At 41.8% G+C, this 21,346-nt stretch overlaps 1 protein-coding gene across 2 annotated transcripts in view; it reads left to right on the forward strand.

The window, feature by feature from the left end:
• The first annotated feature begins 1,368 nt into the window (after positions 1–1,368).
• The window catches only part of YIPF6 (Yip1 domain family member 6), a 29,411-nt gene continuing 9,433 nt past the window's right edge, over positions 1,369–21,346 (forward strand). The window contains exons 1-5 of one of the 2 annotated variants that reach the window (XM_002720069.5): positions 1,369–1,479; positions 2,398–2,497; positions 13,797–13,925; positions 16,079–16,157; positions 20,298–20,340. In XM_002720069.5, coding sequence (XP_002720115.3) covers positions 1,385–1,479; positions 2,398–2,497; positions 13,797–13,925; positions 16,079–16,157; positions 20,298–20,340 — 446 coding nt within the window. In that variant the 5' untranslated portion in view covers positions 1,369–1,384. Of the gene's footprint in view, positions 1,480–1,637; positions 2,263–2,397; positions 2,498–13,796; positions 13,926–16,078; positions 16,158–20,297; positions 20,341–21,346 lie in introns of those variants that run through there. The other variant, XM_070067146.1, reaches the window with a different exon arrangement.

Raw genomic sequence — 21,346 nt, forward strand, 5'->3', positions numbered from 1 at the left:
GCTGGCATCCCATATGGGCACCGGTTCAAGTCCCAGCTGCTCCACTTCTGATCCAGCTCTCTGCTATGGCCTGGGAAAGCAGTAGAAGATGACCCACGTCCTTGGGCCCCTGCACCCACGTGGGAGACCCAGAAGAAGCTCCTGGCTCCTGGCTTCAGATCGGCACAGCTCCTGCTGTTGTGGCCATCTGGGGAGTGAACCAGTGGATGGAAGACCTCTCTCTCTGTCTATACCTCACTCTATAACTCTATCTTTCAAATAAATAAAATTATATAACCAATTATGCTAATTGTTAAAAAAAGAATACTATCTCACCTCCAACCAGGACCCTAATAATGGAGGAAGATGGGCATTGATAGCCTGAAATAATGCCAAAGTAGCCTGAACACTGTGTCAACAACGATTTTATGGTCTATCTTCCTCTTTTCTTTTTTTTTAAATTCTAAAGTCCACATACCCGTTGTCAATTTACTCAGTGGAAATGTAATTTATTTTTTTAAAAAAGGATTTATTTATTTAAAAGGCAGAGAGAGAGAGAGAGAAAGAGAGTTCCATCAACTGGTTCACTGCCCAAATGTTGGCAACAGCCAGGGTTGGGCCAGGCTGAAGACAGGAACTCCATCCTGGTCTCCCATATGGGTGGCAGGTGACTTGGGCCATCTTCTGGTGCCTTCCCAGGGGCATTTTTCTGGAAGCTGAATGGGAAAGGGAACACCCCGACTTGAAATGGTGCTCGTATGAGATGCAGATGGCTGCAACATAATGCTGGACCTCGCCTGTATTCCTTTTAAACCAGCAAGCATTAAGGCTGTCTTGAAATGAATGACAAAGAACCCAAGCGATGAGGTTGGAGCTGTGGTTAGGGAGAGAGAACTAATTTTGGATGTTGGCAAGGAAATAGAAGAGGTTAACAATAGCCTCGGAGAAGTGAGAAGGGACCTTCTGATCCGATAAAACTGTCGGAAACGGGGGGAGGGATGGGGGGGAGGCCCAGCAGGCTGGGGTTGGGACGCTTGTATATGATAACCTCCTTTAATAATAATTTTAAAATATTTCGTATCTACTGGCCTACATTTTAGCTCTACTTCCATCAGTATTTGCACAAGTTCTGGAAATACGCTTGGTCTGAAGGAGAATTATTAAGCAGTCGTGTTTATAAACAGAACGACAGTCACCAAAAAAAAAAAGAAAGTTCCATTCGTTTGGGAAATGTGACCCTCAACATACTATATTCTTCCAATTTTAAGTTTCCTACTTGGGGTGCTTTCCTGGATTGACCATCCAAATATATAAAGCATTTTATTTCACACCCATCCTCTACCCTGTTAAATGAGGGAAACTGGTATAGTTGCACATCCCAAAGGGTAAGCAGGTATCCCGCATAATGGTTGCGTCAACAATGGCTGTTATTACCAGACCTCACTTAGCCTGGGGCCGGGGCAAACGGGAGCCAGAAACACCGAGAAAGCCGAAGATGAGGTAGGGCAGAGACTCTCTCCTCTCCTCTCCTCCCCTTTCATTAATATATTCATATTCTCTCTCTCTCTCTCTCTCTCTCTCTCTCTCTCCCTCCCCCCCTCCCCTCCCCTCCCCTCCCCTCCCCATTCATACTCTCTCTCCCTCCCCTCCCCTTTCATTCTCTCTCCCCTCCCTCCCACTCCCCACACCCCACTCCCCCCTCTCTCTTTTATTTCTCCCTCTCTTTCACTATTTACAACAGCTATTCACTTTTCGATCATATTTTCAGTATTTGCCCCAAGTCGGGTAGCAACTTTAGAAGTTGGAGTAGGGTGAACAAGGTTGGCCAGTAAAGAAGCGCCCCTCACCCAGAAAGGGGATGCGGGAGCAAAGTCTTCCTGGGGGGGTCGGTGTGGAGACAGTGCGGAGGCTTCTTAAAAGTCAGAGCCGGGAAGCGGCTGGGTAAGGGGGAGAGAAGCTTAGGGCAGCAGTAGGGGCAGGCGCGGAGGGAGCAGCGGGCCCGGCCTGGGTGGGCTCTCGGTTCCCGAGCGGGGAGACTGCCATTTGCTTGGCTGTCAGGGGAAGGGGGCGACGGGATTTTTCTAGTAACTGCTGTGCCAGGCGGGGGTGCGGGGGTCTCTGAGCCAACTGTGGAGAGCGGGAAATGCGTGCGTGGGATCTGTGAGGTTAGAAAAGGACGCCGCGGTCTGGAGACCGACGGAGTGAACTGAGAATCCGAGTTGAGTGTTTTAAACAGCAGGCGCGCACAGCCGGCCCCAGGGCCCCGGAGAAACCCTAGCGAAGGTGAGCTTTTCTCCGCCCCATCCCGACCACCAGGGACAGCGCAGGGCCGGGGCAGCCAGCTGTTTGCCAGGCGCCTTTCAGTGACGTGGCCGCAGCGCTGTGACGCACTGACCGGCCGCGCCCTCCACGTCGCAGGTTCCGCAAAGATCTGTGGGAACGACCCCGGAGAAGGAGGTCCAAGATGGCGGAAGCGGCGCAGTCTCCAGGAGACCCGGGGACATCGCCCAAGCCCCTGGTGAGCTTGGGATCTGCGACAAAAGGGACCGAGGGGGAGGCAGAGTGCCCCCTGAGAAAGTCGGGGGACGGGCTTGTGGCCTGAGAGAACCGGAGCCCCTTACGCCCGGCAGGCCCCTCCTGTGCCCGATGCCAGAACCAGTCCCAACACCGCACCTGTTCTTTGGGCTAACCCCTGTCCTGCCTGCCCTCCTCGTCCCTTCCACGTCTTTTTGTAAAACTCCCATCTTTGCTTTTTCCATACTCTCAGGACTCGTTCGCATCCCCTACGTTGTGTGAGCTGCCGAGCTTCAGGGGGTTTCTTACCTTCCACCGCCCCCTCTGTCACTCGCCCTGGTTGGAGTAGCAGCTTCCCAGGAGCAGTGAGAACTTGCTTCACCCGGGACGTCAGAGCTTTATTGCGTCTAACTTGAGTCTTGACTTGCTCAGTGAGCTCAGCAGGCTAGGTGCAACCCCCATCCTTTGTATTGGAGCTCCGTGTCATCTTTCTCACAGCGCTTTCTTTCTTGGTCCCGACGCTGCAGGGGATAGAACGTCTGTTCCAAGTCCAAGCCCAAAACGTGGACACAGGCTGCGGATTTAAACTTCCCTGGGTGGGAATCCACCCACTCTGCCACTTGTGTGAATTGGGGCAAGTCATTTCATGGAGGGTGTTTCTTCATCCGTTAAAATGGAGATTAAAAAATACCTGTCTCAAAGAGATTTTAGGAAGATCAAATGACATAATTTCCATAAAATGTCGAATACAATCAATGCCATGAAATGAGGAGTACAATTAACTCAACATTCTACCCCATGTCCCTCCTTCCAAAGTGTTTAGGTATATAGTAGTTGCTCAATAAAGGGTACTCCCCTTTCCTGTTTTAAATCAGCAACTTTACATAGCAGAGAATGAAACTGGAAATCCAGTTGATTCTCGTCCTACCCCTGCTGCTAAGTAGCTCTATTTGTTCTTTTTTTTCATTCATTCAACAAATATTGAACATCCATTATATTCCAGCACTGGGGATATTGAATGAGAGTGAGTTGAACTCAGTTGTGATCTTGAATAAAATCACCTTGACTCCTGCTTTCCTCAGTTGGAAAATAATGATAGAAGCTCATCACAGGATTAGCGAAAGGATTGAATGAGCTAATATACACTTGTGCCTACCATGACATAATTACAGATGCTTAGCTATTTTTAGTTCCTATCTTCTATCTAAACTGCCCCGCCCCTCTTCTCTTCCTCTAATTAACTTTAGTGGTTCTGGTCCCTCATTACTCAGTATCCAGTCCACCTCTACTCAACAGATGTTTATTAACTCTCACAATGTGTAATGCACTGTGCCAGTTGCTACAGGAAATACAAAGGGTCCATGCCTGTGGTGCTTACAGGCTGGTTTGATGGAAGGGATAAGTAATTATACAGTGCTAAAATAGGGCAGTCTATAAAAGAGAAGGTGACACAAAAATATTCAGGAAATTTAAAAGAAGATGCTATTGCATCCAGTTGGGGTTGCCAAGCAAGTTACACAGTGGACGTTGTATGTGAGGAGACCTCAGAGGAGGAGTGGGATTGGAAATCCCAGAACTGCTAATATTTGAGTACCCGCAGTGTGTCAGGTACTCATATTTTCCACATCACAACCATTTCAGTTGGGTGGCTAACTGCATTTTCCTTTCAGATGAGCAAAGGAGATGCTGAGGGATTTGATAATTTCCCTAAGGTCTATGTCTAGTCAGAGGCCTGGCCTGAAATTTGAACCTAGTTCTGACTGAAGCACACATCATTTCTGTTTATGCTACACAGCCTCTTTTAGACAAAGGCACAGGAGTTGGAATGCGCTGATATGTTTGTAGAACAACATAGGCTAAAATTATAACAATATATGGATCACTTTGGCTGAAGCATGGGGAATTCTTAGGAGATAAGCATGAGGAGTCAATATGGAAGAGTGGTTAGCAATGTATGTTCCAGAGTCCAGTTGCCTAGGTTTGAGTCTAAGCACTTTTGATTTAACTAGTGGGATATCGGAGAAATTGGAATAGTGGGGGAAATTACCAAATCCCTCCAAGCCTTAGTTTTCCCACCTGTAAAATGGAAATACAGCAGTGCTTGGTTCATGCAGTTGTTTGGTGAAGTAAATGGGTTAAGGTGCTTAATAGAGTATCTGGCACATTATGATCATACAATAATAATTTTTATTGAATACGATAATGATAACCATTCTATATGATAGTAATTCTATTGACTACTAAGTTGGGAGGTTTAACAGGCTGTGAGGAACCAGTGGAAATGTTTGAGGAAGGAAGGATGACAGCCTATTAGGTGAGTCACAGTGGCGAATGTTTGGAATCTGGAAGACCGTTGAAGTTGTTGTAGTTCCTGTAAGAACTGATGGGGATCTGGACTAAAGCAATGGTCAAAGACATGAGAGTGAAGGAAGAATCCATGAGGGTTGACTTATCTTAGATGAGCGTTTTCTAAGCATTTTTTGCATGCATAGCAATCATCTGGGCTATCTTGTTAAGTTGCAGGTTTTGATTTAATAGGTCTAGGATTGGATCCTGAGATTCTGCATTTCTAGCAAGCTCCCTGGGGATCCTGCTCCCAGCATCACAATCTGGAAAGCAAAGCTGTAAACAACTGAGGCAGTAGTTGTTCCCCGAATAACAACAGATATATCCAAGGAGGGTTAGTTAGCCGGATGAGAGCTTTAAACATTGATTAACTCAGTTTTAGACGTGTTTAGATTGAGATATTTCTAGGTCAATCAATAGATACCCAACAGGCAGACCTTAAAACCTGGACTTCAGGGGTTCAAAGAGGTCAGAACTAGAGATAGTAATGTAGGAATTACTTGCACAGAATTGAAAGATGGAATCTTGGGTTATGTCTATATTTAGAGGGTAGGAAGGAGCAGAGCTGTTACATATACATGCGTGTATATGTGCAAGAGCCTACCTGCACATGAGAAGTAGGAGCATGGAGTCCAACTTAGCTTCCTTTCCCATTGAGAGCTAGTCAGAGAGCAGGCTTCATTAGCCAGGGGCTGGAAGTCTTGTCTGTTATATGAGTGGGTCTGCCCTAGATCGAGGTTCAGCAGGTAGAACAATGCTGCTGATTGTCTTCAGAGGAGATACTGAGGAAGGGTTGAGACAGGGTCTGGGGTGGGGATCACATGGCACCTCAATGATTTCTGATAGCTCTCCCTGGAGTTAGGCCAATCCTCACAAGTTAAGGGCCCAGGCCTCTGCAAGCCTGCTCTCCAGACATCAGCTGCAACTTTGGGGGTTCCCAGAGCAGCTCTCACTTCTGACCAACTGGCTACAAATCCAGGGGTTCTCAAGATCCCCTCTGGTTCCACAGTTCCCTAGGATGACTGGCAAAAGTCAGGATAGCACTGTGCTTAACAGTTTTGTCATAGCAAAAGGATGCAAATCCAAACGAGAAGAAGGGAGGGATGGCAGGGGGCAAGGTCTGGGAAGGTCCCAAAACAGAGATAGCTTGTTTTCTCCTTGTGGATTCAGGATGTGTTACCTTCCTGGTATGTCACTGTGACAGTGTGCAGAGTATTGCTAACCAGTGAAGTTCACCCATGTGTCTGGATTTTTTATTGGGGATTCATTATGTAGACATGTTTGATTGGATCATTAACCGCATGATAAACTCAATCTGTACTCCCCTTTGTCCCCCAAATTTGGGCTTATATCTTATGACCTGAAGCTCCCAACTTTCTTTTTGTTCTTTAAGATTTATTTTTATTTGAAAGGCAAAGTGACAGAGAGAGAGAAAGCATGTGCACTCTTCCATCTATTGGTTCAGCCAGGTCCCTGCCAAGCAGAAGGAAGCCAGGAGCCTGGAACTCCATCCTGGTTTCCCACCTGGGTGGCATCCAAGTACTGGGGCTATCTTCCTTACCTTCTCAGGCACATTAACAGGACTCTGGATTAGAAGTCGAGTAGCTGGCACTGGAACCAGCACTGTGATAATGGATGCCGTCTTCGCTATTGGCAGCTTAAACCTGCTGCTCCACAATGCTGGCCTCAGTGCCTCAACTTCCTAATTGTGTTTGGCTTTTCAACCCACAGCCTGAGTCATCTCAGCATAAACTAGAGGTCTGCCTTGACTCACCTGTTAGCATAAACTGTCAGCCCACCATGAATAACAAAACTTACTTTGTCACTCATGAAATTTTTAAGAGTTTAGAGGCCCCCACCAGGCAACAATAAGCAAAGACTAGCCAGGGGCCTGCATTGTAGTGCAGCAGGTTAAGCTGCTGCCTGTGACACTGCTGCCTGTGACCTGGGCATCTCATATCAGAGTGCCAGTTCAAGCTTCCTATCCAGCATCCTGTTAATGTGCCTGGGAGAGCAGCAGAAGATGGCCCAAGTGCTTGGGGCCCTGCCACCCACATTGGAGACCCAGATGGAGTTCCAGGCTCCTGACTTTGACCTGGTCCAGCCCTGTCTGATACGGCCATTTGGAGAGTAAACCAATGGATGGGCGTTCTCTGTCATTATCCCTTTCAAATAAATAAAGTATTTTTTTAAAGACCAAATTCTTGTTGTACAACAGTAATGAACAGGGAATCCTGAACTTGAGCTTACAATTATCTAGTCCCCACTGTGTACCTGGTACTAAGTTCCTTACAAATATTAATAGATTTCTTCCTTACGACAACCCTGTGATGATGATCTCCTTACCTCAATTTTGCAGATGAAGAAGTTACATAAATAAGTGGTGCAACTAGAATTTGAACCCAGGCTATCTGGCTCCAGTAGCCTGAACTCTTAACGAGTATTCTCCTTATACGACGAGCACTGACTATGTACTGATCACTATGCAGGTGTTAGTTAATTCTACCGACTGAGCTATCCGGGCCTGCAAATGTGTTAGTTAATTCTTACAGCAGCGTTTCCCTCTAAGAACACAGTGCCCTGCCTCCCCTTGTAGCAGCAGGCAACAAAGAAACTCAAAACAGTAATCCTGGAGCTTGACAACACAGTGTCATAACAGTAAAAAGAGAATGAGTACGTCTTTAAAAAGGAGTGGTTTATATATGAAATGCTGCGGAGTACTTAAAGGGGATGAAAACTGAGAAAGGATTTTTGCATTTGATTATGTGAAATAACTCAAGAGTAGCTTGTGTGTGACAAGGCCAATGCCAGACTCCACAGGATTGAGTGGGAGAGTACAGAGAAGTTTGAACAGGAAAGAGGAGAGGAGAAAGAGTAGTTTGAGAGAATGGCAGAAACAAAGAGGTGATATCTTTTACATTTTATTATTGAAATTTTCACATACAGAAATGACGACAGGTATAACGAACCTCAGGTGTCTATCAACATTCTGCTATCCTCACCATATTTTTGGTGGGGTATTTTTTTAACCTTGTTTTGAATGAATTTTAGAATTAAAGAAAAGTTGCAAAAATAGTAGAGTTCCTAAATATCCCTCACCCAGATTCCTTTGATGTTAACAATGTACATAGTGTAATCATATTATCAAACAAGGAAGTTCATGTTGGCACAACAGTGTTAAATAATAGTAGACGTTATTTGAATTTTGCCAGGTTTTCCACTAATGTCCTTTTTTGTTCCAGGATCTTATCCAGGATCCCACATTGAATTTAGTTGTTATTTTTCCTTAGTTGCCTCCAATCTATAATGGTTCTTCAGCCTTTCTTTGTCTTTCATGATCTTTTCTGAGTAATTTAAAGCAAATCCCAGACCTATCACTTCACCTGTAAATACTTCAGTATGTTTCTCTAACAGGTAAGGACTTTTTCTTTGTTTTGTTACCCTACATAACAAAACTAATAATTACTTAATATCATCTAATCCCTGTCTGCTCATCTCCCAGTTTTCTAAAGAAGCTGTGTTTTGTATTTTGTTCAAATAAGGATCCAAATAAGGTCAACAAATCGGATTTTGTTAAGACCCTTTTGGTATGTTATTGTTTTTCTTTTTTAATGTAATTTATTTGCTTAAGGTTGGTCATATGCCATGTCTTTGGCTGATTGTATCCTTGTAATATTTTGTAAAATGTTCCTATATCCACATATTTCCTGCACAGCCTAAGCTCTTAGTGGCTTGATTACATTCAGATTTAATTTGAAGGGAGGGTGCAAGAATAGACCAAAAGCCCCTCAATTTAAATGTTTTCTAACTTTACATTAAGAACCATTTCCAAACACGCAAAGGTAGAATGGTAAAATAGATCCCCATGTACCCGCCTGCAGTGTTTATCAGTTTATAACCAATCATGTTTCTTCTGTAACTCTCCTCACTTCCTTTCTGTATTATTTTGGAGGAAATACCAGGCATCATTAAATTAGTAAATATTTAGTATGTATCTGTAAAAGATGGAGATTCTGTTTTTAAAGAGAATGTAACGAGGATAACAATTAGCACAACTAAAAACATTAACAGTTCCTTATTATCACCTATTTTGTCAGTGTTCAAATATCAATTATTTGCTATATATATATATTTAAATATTTATTTGAGGGGTAGATTTATAGACAGAAAGAGGGAGAGACAGAGAGAGGTCTTCTATCCACTGGTTCACTCCCTAAATGGCTGGAGTCAGGCTGATTAGGAGCTAGGAGACTCCTCTGGGTCTCCCACATGGGTGCAGGGTCCCAAGGACTTGGGCCATCTTCTACTGCTTTCCCAGCTCATAGCAGAGAGCGGGATCAGAAGAGGAGCAGCCAGGACACGAACTAGCACCCATATGGGATTCTGGTGCCACAGGCAGAGGCTTAGCCCACTACACCACAGCGCTGGCACCTGCTAAATATATTTTTATAATTTAGAAACTGGCTCACTGCCAGTTTAGGTAAATAAAACTTTATGGGAGCACAGTTACACTTACTTGTGTATCGTTTTGGACTGCATCCATTCTAGGATGGCAGAGTTAAATAGCTGCAACAGAAACCATATTGTTTTCAAAGTGAGTAATGCACAAGGACTTCCGAAAGTTCATGGAAAATGCATATTTAAAAAAATTGCATGAGGGCTGGCGTGGTGGTGCACTGTGTTAAGCCACCAGCTGTGATGCCAGATGCTGCACTTCCACTAATGCACCTGGGAAAGCAGCCGAAGATAGCCCAAGTACTTGGGTCCCTACCACTCATGTGGGAGACCCAGATGGAGTTCCAGGCCCCTGGCTTTGGCCTGGCCCAGCCCTGGTTGTTGCAGCCATTTGGGGAGTGAACCAGAGGAAGGAAGATTCTCATGCTCCCTTGCTCGCTCGCGCGCTCTCTCCCTCCCTCCCTCCCTCCCCCTCTCCCCCTCTCCCTCTCTCTCTCTCTCCCCCTCTCTCCCCCTCTCTCCCCCTCTCTTTTCCTCTCCCTCCCTCTCCCCCCTTCCTCTCTTTCCCTCTGCCTCCCTCCTCCTCCCTCCCTCCCTCAATGTCCCTTTTAAATATATAAATCTTCTTTAAGAACTGCATGGATTAAAAAATTTTTGTGTACCAGAATTATTTTTTAATTCCATCTTTCATGAACTTGTAGAAGTTCCTTTGTGTTTACTCTTTGGCCCTTTACAGAAAGGGTGACCCCTGCTTTAAGCAGTTATCTTTCAGAATAATTAAAAATAAGAAAAATACCATATATAACTGTATCTTAACTACTTTTAGAGATCTTCATTTCTTTATGTGAATCCAAGTTTCCTGCTAGTGTCAGATTCCTTCTTCCCTGGAGGTGCGTGTCTGAGCTTTTGCTTATCTGAAAACTCTTTATTTTGCCTTAATTTATAATAGCTCTTTTTTGCTAGGTTTAGAATTCTGGGTTGGTAATTTTGTTTTATTTTTTTTTCTTTTGCATTCTAAAAAAAATATCTGTCCCTCCATTTTCTTCTGGCTTGTATAGTTTCTGGTGAGATAACTTACATTTCTTAGTTTCTGTGCATGCAAGGTCTTTGACTACTTTCAAGATTTTCTCTGTTGGTTTTCAGCAGTTTGAATGTGCCGAGGTTTGTAGATTGTTTTGTTTTGTTTTGTTTTGTCTTTTGGTATTGCACTTGGTTGGGGTTCCCTGGGCTTAGATCTGTTATTTGGTGCCCTTTATTATTTTTGGAAATTTTTCAGTGATGATCTTCACTAATATTTTTTTCAGAGCCATTATCTTCCTCTTTCTGGGATTCCACTTATTTACATAAATCGAGCATTCATCACAGCTCTTGGATGCTGTCTTCTGTTTTCCTTTTCTTATTCCTCTCTCTTTGTGTCAGTTTGGGTAATTTTTACTGACCTAGCACTGATTTTTTTTTTCTTTGGCTGTGTTGAGTTTATTGATAGGGCTGTCAAAGGCATTCTTCATGTTACTGGGTTCCTGTATTTCTAGCATTGCTATGTGACTTGAAATTTTCATCCCTGTGCAGAAATTCACTTTCATTCATGTATATGTACTAGAACTTTTGTAACACGTTAACCATAGTCATCTTACATTTTTTCCCTGATCATTCTAACTGGAATGCCTGGTTTTAATGACACTTTGTCTCGTCACATGGATTGTGTGTATGTGTGTGAGGGGAGTGTAATTTGTTATTGAACCCTAGACTTCATGCATAGAGCAGTAGACTACTGAAAGTGTACATATCTTTTGCTAGGTTGTTTTCCCTTGTTCTGGTTCTACATTCAGCTGTCTTTGCCCCTGTATCTCATAACAGGTCCCTCTTCTAAGCTCTAGCAACAGGCTGTTGTTGCTTCTTAGCCCATACTTGCTAGCCTGGTGGTAGAGATTAGGGAGAGGAGTTTCTTTGTTGTCATGATCCAGCCTCTACCTTAGGCAGGCTGTGCGTTCTGGGTCTCCTGGGTGGGACTTTGTTAGTTCTTCTTCCAGGAGTAGAAAGATTTTTCTTTTCTGTTTCCCCATCTGGAGACAGAATTTGTTGTCCTTCCCCCAAGAAGCTTTAAGGCGCCTTGTCTGTAGAGGAAAATGTCTGGGTGGGGCTCTGATTTTTTGATTTTTTGCAGAGTGGCAGCTGCTCCCTTCCCCTATGCCTGCAACACTGGCTTCCCTCCAGTCTTTTTTTTTTTTTTTAAGATTTATTTATTTGTTTGAAAGAGTTACACAGAGAGAGAAGGAGAGACAGAGATGGGGGGGGGGTCCTTCCATCTGCTGGTTCACTCCCCAAATGGCCGCAACGGCCGGAGCTGTGCCTATCTGAAGCCAGGTTCTTCTTCTGGGTCTCCCACATGAGTGCAGGGGCCCAAGGAATTGGGCCATCTTCCACTGCCTTCTCAGGCCATAGCAGAAAGCTGGATTGGAAGAGGAACAGCCGGGACATGAACCAGTGCCCTTATGGGATGCCGGCACTGCAGGCAGCAGCTTTACCCACTACACCACAGCACTGGCCCTTCCCTCCAGTCTTTTTTGGTGAGCACCCAGTGGAAGTTTGTGGAGAAGAGTGTGCAAGTGGATGTGAACTCCTCCAGTTCTGTTGCTTCCAGGGCTTCCGCCCTCCCATGATTTTCTGTATTTGGCTTTTAGCATTTCATTTAAGATCTTAGCTGAATTCATTTTTTTAAAGCACTTGCTCTGGCCTCCTAAGCTTCCCAAAACCTTTTTTCTTTTCTTTTCTCTTTTCTTTCCTTTCCTTTCTTTTCTTTATTTTTTTTAAAGATTTATTTGAAAGTCAGAGTTAGAGAAGGAAAGGCAGAGAGAGAGGTCTTCTATCCGCTGGTTCACTCCCCAAATGGCCGCAGTGGCCAGAGCTGTGCCAATCTGAAGCCAGGAGCTTCTTCTGGGTCTCCCACGTGGGTGCAGGGGCCCAAGGACCTGGTCCATCTTCCACTGCTTTTCCAGGCCATAGCAGAGAGCTGGATCGGAAGTGGAGCAGCCAGGACTTGAACTGGCACCCGGATGGGATGCCAGCACTAGAGGCGGCGGCTTTACCTGCTACGCCACAGGACTGGCCCCAATTTAATTCTTCCTACTCATCTGTGGTGTGTTCAGTTTCATCTCCTCCTTATACTTTGCTACAGTTGAGCTAGTGTTGGTATTGGGTCTCTTTCAGAAGCACCTATCTTTCCTTAGATTGCATTCAGGCTGTCCAGTCACCATAGAACTTCCACTCTGTGATAGGTTCAATGAAAATTGTGATTTTATAGTTTACCTAGCTTTTTCTCATTGTTCTGGTGAGGGGGATTGTTCTTTCCAGCTTTCTGCATCCTGCCCAAGAGAAATTACAGGGTTATATGACCAGTTAAAATAGTTGCCCTCAGTGTAGTACGTGTTTAATTCAAGGATTGCTGCTTCTAAATTTTAATTTTGTTTCATAATAATATAAACTATTTATGTGATTTCAAGTCATATATATATATATATATATATATGAGTCACAAAAGAGGTCTAGCTTTTCTCCCTTTCCCTTATTTTCCTCTATTGGAATCTTTTAAAAAAATCATACAGCTTATTTATTATATTTTAAAAATGGCAGTGTGGTTGAAAAGTTAATTTTTCATAAGATCTTTGAACAGCCTAATTTTCCCTAAAATATCAGTGTACTTCCTAAAATTCCATTATTTCTTCCAGAAATTTCAATATTTTTCCTTAAAATTTCAGTATGTTTCATTTACTTAGAACTGTGGCTCACTAAGAATTATACCTATTAGACAAAAAAATCTGCAAAACGGATTGCTTTTGTTTTCTTAGAAATCTGTGGATTCTAAATTTCAGTTGTGGTCATCAAATTTGAAAGATAAACATAACAGCTTGAAAGTTCAGATTCTTTTTCCACTTTGAAAGTTTTCTGGTTGGTGATTGCTGAGAAACCTGTTTAAAAGATGTAGATCAAGGTTCTTTTGCTGTGATTTTTTTTTCCCTGTTCTTCCCAGTCCCTTTTTGTATCACTTAATGCTCTTTTTTTTTAGCCAGCAGAGGCCACTAGAGCCTACTAAGGAGCTGAAGTACCACAGAAATGTGGCCTCCTATGATGTCTTTGCTGAAAGATCACTTTTAATACTTCTGCAATGATCTCACTCATGCTAGCTTGTGTCATATAGAGATTTTGTGCTTGAAAGAAACCAGAAATTTGAGGGAAGAAAAGTGTATGGTATTTATGTATTTTTCATATTAATATATATGAGAATATGTATTGAAAAAATAGATTTTTCTCCTTTAAAAGAAATAATCATTTGAAAATTATAGTTAAGTACATTGCTTAAAGTCTGTTGACTTATCACCTACTATAACTATTGTGTAAAACCCCATGAAAAGATTTGGTCCCTGTGCTGTAGGAATTGATGATCTCTTTAAAGAATGTTGCAGTTTATTATAGGTTTAAAAGTTTTTTTCTCTAACTCTTCTCAGTTTGCAGGCCTTTCTGAGATAGCCATCTCACGTGACATCCCTATAGAAGGTGAAATCACCATTCCTGTGAGATCTCGCATTCGGGAATTTGACAACTCTACATTGAATGAATCTGTTCGGAACACCATCGTAAGTTAGACTAGTTGAGTTGAGAGAAGAACTGTTCAGTATCATGGAACTAAATAACTAATATCATTCTTGAATATTTTCATTTGGTTCGCAAATGTTCAATATTTTATTGAAGTTTAAGATTCTCCATTAAACAATAATTTTTTTTTTTTTTTTTTTTTTTTTTTTTTTGACAGGCAGAGTGGACAGTGAGAGAGAGAGACAGAGAGAGAAAGGTCTTCCTTTGCCGCTGGTTCACCCTCCAATGGCCGCCGCTGCAGCCGGCGCACCGCGCTGATCCTGGCAGGAGCCAGGAGCCAGGTGCTTTTCCTGGTCTCCCATGGGGTGCAGGGCCCAAGCACCTGGGCCATCCTCCACTGCACTCCCTGGCCATAGCAGAGAGCTGGCCTGGAAGAGGGGCAACCGGGACAGAATCCGGCGCCCCAACCGGGACTAGAACCCGGTGTGCCGGCGCCGCAAGGTGGAGGATTAGCCTATTGAGCCACGGCGCCGGCTAAACAATAATTTGACACCGCCTTTTTTCAAGAGTAGTTTGGTTATAATAAATATTAAGAATTTTAAAATATCAGGGATTCTCAAATTAACAGTTCTACTTTACTGAATATAGTATAAGGAAAAAATGAAAATAAAAAAGTTTCGACACAGAAAAATACTAATATATGGAGTTATTCATTATAGCACTCTTCAAATCAACTTCAGTGAACAACAGATGGGATATTGGTTAACTAAACTATGTCACATCCATGTGATAGAATGCTAAACAACCATTAAACATTATGTTTACAAAGTTTTTAATGAAATGGAGAAGTGCAAAAGTGAAAAAAAAAAAAAAAACTAGGACAGAATTGTCTCCATTGTATTTTTTTAAGAATTATTTTATTTAGGGGCCGGCACTGTGGTGCAACGGGTTAAAGCCCTGGCCTGAAGCACTGGCATCCCATGTGGGCACCGGTTCAAGTCCCGGCTACTCCACTTCCAATCTAGCTCTCTTCTATGGCCCAGGAAAGCAATAGAAGATAGCCCAAGTCCTTGGGCTCCTGCACCCATGTAAGAGACACAGAGGAAGCTCCTGGCTCCTGGCTCCTGGCTCCTGGCTCCTGGCTCCTGGCTCCTGGCTCCTGGCTTCGGATTGGTACAGCTCCGGCCGTTGTGGTCAACTGGGAAGTGAACCAGGGGATGAAAGGTTTCTCTCTCTGCCTCTACCACTGCTTCTCTGTAACTCTGCCTTTCAAATAAATAAATAAAATAAATCTTTAAAGAAATAAAACAAATAAATCTTTAAAAATTTCTTTTTTTAAAGATTTATTTTTTTTCTTTGAAAGGCAGTTACAGACAGAGGTAGAGCCAGAGAGAAAGGTCTTCCATCTACTGGTTCACTTCCCAAATGACCACAACGGCCAGAGCTGAGCTGATCTGGAGCCAGGAGCTTCTTCCGGATCTCCCACAGGGGTGCAGGGGCCCAAGGACTTGGGCCATCTTCAGCTGCTTTCCCAGGCCATAGCAGAGACCTGGATCAAAAGAGGAGCAGCCGGGACTCAATTGGCATCCCATATGGACGCCAGTGCTGCAAGCTGGGGCTTTAACCTACTGTGCTACAGTGCCAGCCGCCTCCAATGTATTCTAAGAGATTATATTTGTATTACTGAATCCTTCACTGTATGTCTTTAGTTTTTGTATCTGGCTTCTGGGATTCATTTACCAGTTACATTGGGGATGATGGAAATTAATTTCTCTTATGTAATGCCAAAAACGTGGTATCTAAGGAGCAGGCTGATTGGCCCTTGGGACCTCATCATATATAAACCAAATGCCACATACCGTGTTTTGCCCACCAGCTTTTCATAGTCCTATTATTTTAGTTTCTTTAAGTAGTATATGGGGAAGGCTATATTCTTCATAGAGTTCTCAAAATCAAAACAGAACTAATGGATATGGAAAAGTTAAATATTGGCTTAAGGGGTCAGTAGAAAAAGCATATCCTGCCTGCTTCTCTGGTTTCCTTTGTACAGTGAAGGAATTGAACTGGAATTAGTTCTAAAATTCAGTGAAGAGCTCCCAGGAGACTGAAATAAAAGAAGTTCCAGCAAATTAAGTGAGGGGGTTCCTTGGCAATTTTGGTCATTATAATATAACAAGTTGCTTGTGTCTTTCAGATGCGTGATCTAAAATCAGTTGGGAAAAAGTTTATGCATGTTTTATATCCCAGGAAAAGCAGTACCCTATTGAGAGACTGTAAGTATGTGTGGTTTTTGAAAATTTATTTCATCTCAGTGTACTTGGATTCTAAGCACTCATAAGACAAAGGCCCTGTGGTAATCAAACTGGCATCATTTCACATGATGAAAAATATGTAAATGAAATGTTTGGAAGAAATTTAAAATTTACAATGGAATTTCAGAAGTTGGAGCATTTTAGTGGTTGCATTTTCCTCATCAATAAATATATACTGTATACTCTCAGCTGGAAAATGCTACAGTAGACATTTCAAAAAGTATTTTTGGAAGCTGCTAACATATAGGGGCTTTGTGCAGTCAAAAAATTAACAATCTCTAAGAGAAGGACAAATGTTTGCATATTAAACTAGAATAACAACAAATACGAATAATTAACATATTGATATTACTCTTATTTCTATGTTCAAAACTATCCTTTAGTCTGATGACTGTTTTCTTAGAGTTCTGTCAAAGCAGTGCAATGAATTATACCCTGACTTAGGCTTTTCTCTTAAAATTGTTAGGTGTCATATTTTTCTTTTCAAGCAGACTTGGTTTTCTTCTTTGTCTTTATCAGAAAAATTAGGGATGTCAGAAATGTGGCCAATGTGCTATAACTGTGTGGAGACGGGATGCAGCACAAGATTCCTTCTCAACAGTGCATTGTGGGTTGGAGCTGACACATGATTTGAAACTGATTTGCTACTGCTGGTACAGCAGAAAAATGTGGACAAATCTGGGTTTGAATAGTGGTTCCGTCACTAAATGTGTAATCTTGGATAAGACAGTTAACTTTTCTGGGGCTCAAGCTTCATCTGTACCTTGCTGGTAAGACTACAGGTGATAATGCATGTAAATCACCTAGTACAGCTCCAACATTTAGTAGGCACTCCACAAATGGTAGCTATTCTAGCGACTCCTCCCCAGTCACATTATCTTATTTAATCTTCCCAACAACTTTGTGAAGTAGGAGCTATTCCTATTTAACAGATGAGAACAAAAATGAGTCTCAAAGAAGTTAACTGTCTTGTCAAAACCAGACAGGCAGAATTTGAACCCAATTTTAAGTTCAGTGTCCTTTCTACTTTACCACCGCTGTCCCAGATATGAAGATACCCTTTCAACTGGTGTTATGTCTCAGTTCAAAGCAAGGTCACTCCAGCCACAATGCAGAACCAATGTGTTAGTTTACTTATTAATTATGCATATTACCTGTGCATCTGTTAAGGTCTGTCCCAAACCTTGTAGGGAAATAAAGATAGGCTGGCACAAAGAATGAAGAAATTGTGGTCAGAAGTTGGCATTTCTACCATACCTTGTTAGCATAGCCCATGGCAAAATGGCATGGAAAAAATCCATACCTTAAGAATAAACAAATATAAGAAACACACCCATTAGGAGGGTTACTATAAAAAAAACCCAGAACATAGTAAGTGTTGGCAAGGATGTGGAGAAATTTAGAAACCTGTGTATTGCCAGTAAGAATATAAAATAGGACAGTCACTGTGGAGAGCTCTATGGTGGTTTTTCAAAAAATTAAAAATAGAATTACCATATGATCTGGTAATTCTCCTTCTAGGAATATATCCAGAAGAACTGAAAACCTGGATTCAAATAGATATTTGTATATCCATGTATATTGTAGCATTATACACAATATCTGAAATGTAGAAACAACCCAAATGTTCATTGATGGATGGATAAATAAAATAGCATTATATGCCTTATACATAAGAACTCAGCCTTAAGAAACAATGAAATTCTGACACACACTTCAACATGGATGAAGCTTGAAAACATTACCCTAAGTGAAATAGCCAAGCATGAAAGAACATATATACGTGATTCCACTTACATTAGGTGCTGGAGTAGTCAGATTCATAGAGGCAGAAAGTAGAATGGTTGGTGGTAGGAGCTTATAGGGATGAGATTGGAACTTTTTGTTTAATTAGTATGGAGTTTCAGTTTGGGAAGATGAAAAAGTTCTGGAGATGGATGGCAGTGATAGGTGTACAACAGTGTTAGTGCACAATGCACTAAATACAATAGTATTTACAATAAATAGTAAATACAATAAATGTAAATAGTAAATACAATAAAATGAAGGTAGGCGTTTGGTATAGCAGTTGACACCAGTTGGATGCCCATATCACAGGGCCAAGGTTTTATGCTTCCTGCTAACGTACACTTTGGGAGCAGCAAATGATGGTTCAAACTTGGGTCCCTTCCACCTCAATGGGAAGCCCACGCTGAGTTCTGGGCTCCTGGCTTTGTCTTGGCCCAGCCTCAGTTGTTGCAGGCACTGAGCAAGTAAACCAGCAGGTGGACGATCTCTCTCTCTCTCTCTCTGCCTTTCAGATAAAATGAAAATCTATACATAACATTTTAAAAAAGAAATAAAGTGGTAAATTTTCTGTTATATGTTTTACAACAACAAGAAAATAGCTAAGAATACTGTTATGAATATTTTTATCTTTAGTGCATTAAAATAGCATACTAATGTGATTATACTTGAATGCAGGTTTCCAATTGATAAAAAGATCATCAATAATTTTATTGGAGATTATGATTTTTTACAGCTTTTCCAAACCACAAAACTTTGTGTAAAAATTACTTATATAATTGGTAAAACCCCACTATATGTATATATGCATATCTTTTGTAGGTAAAATTCTATACATATGAAGTTAAAGTTGCCATGAATATTTTTGGGTTAGTTGAAGAAGGACATTATGCTCTAAGCTGTGAAACCAAACTGTTGGCATACTAATCTGTCAGCAGCTATTGATTAGGACCGCCTTTTGTTAGATCTGAGGTTGACAGAGTCTTAAGTTTTATTTACTTATTTGAGAGGCAGAGAGAGCATTCTTGTTTTCTGGATCACTCCCCAAATGTCTGCAATGGCAGGGGGCTGAAGCCAGGAGCCAGGAGCTCAGTCCAGATCTACCACATGGGTGGCAGGGGCCCAACGACTTGAGCCCTCCCCTACCACCTCATAGGGTCTATAATAGGATGCTGGTATTGGGAGCAGAACTGGGACTCGAACCAAACACTTCAATATAGGATGTGGATTTCCCAACCATGGTCTTAGCCACTAGGCCAAAACCTGCCCCCTACAGAGCCTTTTTTTTTTTTTTTTTTTTTTTTTTTAGTTTTCAGAAAGCTCTAACATGTTGTTAATGTTGAACCTTATGAAATTACAATATTGGGCTGTTTTGTTTTTTTTCTCACCTAGAAGGATAGCAATTCCGTATCAGTTTTACATTAGAATTAAGAAAGAGAAGTGGTATGGTAGAGTGGCAAGAACTTTGGATAAAGAATCAGAAGACCTGAGTTCTGGTCCTTCCCACCTCCACCTATAAACTAGAGCAAGTCACTTCTTTCTTGGCTTCATTTTTCACATTTGTGAAATGAACCTGATTATTCTCTCACCTAATATGGTTTCAGATTGGTGACATAACTTGGCTATAGTCCTTCTGCGTGTGCAGGGTGGGACATCTAGGTCTTTTGACTGCTTATCTATTGGCTTTTTTTATAAAAAGATTTATTTATTTATTTGAAAGTCAGAGTTACAGAGAGAGAAGGAGAGGCAGAGAGAGAGAAGGAGAGGCAGAGAGAGAGAGAGAGGTCTTCCATCTGTTGGTTCACTCCCCAATTGGCTGCAACTGCCAGAGTTAGGCCTATCTGAAGCCGGGAGCCAGGAGCTTCTTCTGGGTCTCCCACACGGGTGCAAGGGCCCAAGCACTTGGGCCAACTGCTGCTGCTTTCCCAGGCCATAGTAGAGAGTGGATTGGAAGTGGAGCAGCTGGGACTCGAACCAGCATCCATAGGGGATGCTGGCACTATAGGCAGCAGCTTTACCTGCTACACCACAGCACCAGCCCCACCATTGGTCTTTAATTATAGCATGCTAGAATGTGCCTTAGTTGATAGGAAGAAGAGTGACTCGTGGAATATGAGGTGAACAAAGCTTAAAAGATATGTGAAGAAGTACATTCAGAATTGGGAAGCAAGGGTGTCAGTAAGGAATTGGAGCAGTGGTAAGGCTTGAGCAGACAAAAATAATCTTGATATCTTAAATCTAAGAGTGAAAGAAGTAGATAATTAGAATAAAGATAGAAAATATTACCTATTTGCGATTTTTTTTTTTGCTTTGTAGGGGACTTGTGGGGCCCTTTGATCCTTTGTGTGGCACTTGCGTTGTAAGTACTTGTGTTTCCTTTATTTGTCAATTGAGCTAGACTAGACTTCTGTGTGGAGTTTGAAAATGGAGGAGAATTTTGGCTGAATATTTCATTTAGGACCTCTGTGACATACTGTACTCCTATGTATTAAAGCCTAAAAAGTCAAATAGCTTTCTGGATCAAATAAAAAGTGGTAGAATTAAAGATGTGAAAATTATGTCCACTTTTTTTTTACAGAGGACTTCTTAGTTTAGCCATATTTATTGAACATTTATTTATTCTCATCATTAAACTTAGAGAATTAAATATGTGTAGGTTTGAATAACATTTGTTCGCAAACACAATTCCTACTCAATTCTAGTAAAAATGTGAATGAGAATAAATTAGAAATGGTAGAGTTCAAAGTGTTATACTTTCCCATTAAGAATGGGAAGTACATTTTTCTACTTTCTGAAATAGAAAGTTCATAGAAAATGAAATAAAAAGATAAGTTCATTTTGGTGCAAAACATTTTAAAGATCTTCTATGTGTGGATTTCCAAAAATTTTTTGTACCAAAATAAACTTACCATTGATTTCATTTTCCATAAACTTTTTGAAGTTCCTCCATATGTAAAGGGGCAGGACAGAAGGGGGAGAAGGTTCCATTGGAGAGGGGAATTTAACCATTTTATAAGGTAGAAAAAGTTCTGGCTTCTCATCCTGACTCTGCTACCAGCTAGCTGTGTGACTTTGGGCTACTAACAACCAAAGTTTGTATAATAATTTTTTCCCTATTCACAGAAAACCTTTAAATATCTTTCTTTATTGTATCCTCATAACAAGAATTCAATATTATTTTGCTTTTTTGACAAGCAGGCTCGAGATGAAAGAGATTGAAGACTTACCAAGATCATATCATGAGTACTAGACCTAGGTCACTCTTGGGTGTTCTGACTGCCTTTTCTCTACTTCCCTGACTAGGACACATCTCTTCCTACTCACCATTCGAGGGCTCTTTCGGATCTGTAGAAGGAGATGTTTGA

The sequence above is a fragment of the Oryctolagus cuniculus genome, chromosome X (assembly GCF_964237555.1).
Source record: "Oryctolagus cuniculus chromosome X, mOryCun1.1, whole genome shotgun sequence".
NCBI classification, from domain to species: Eukaryota; Metazoa; Chordata; class Mammalia; order Lagomorpha; family Leporidae; genus Oryctolagus; species Oryctolagus cuniculus.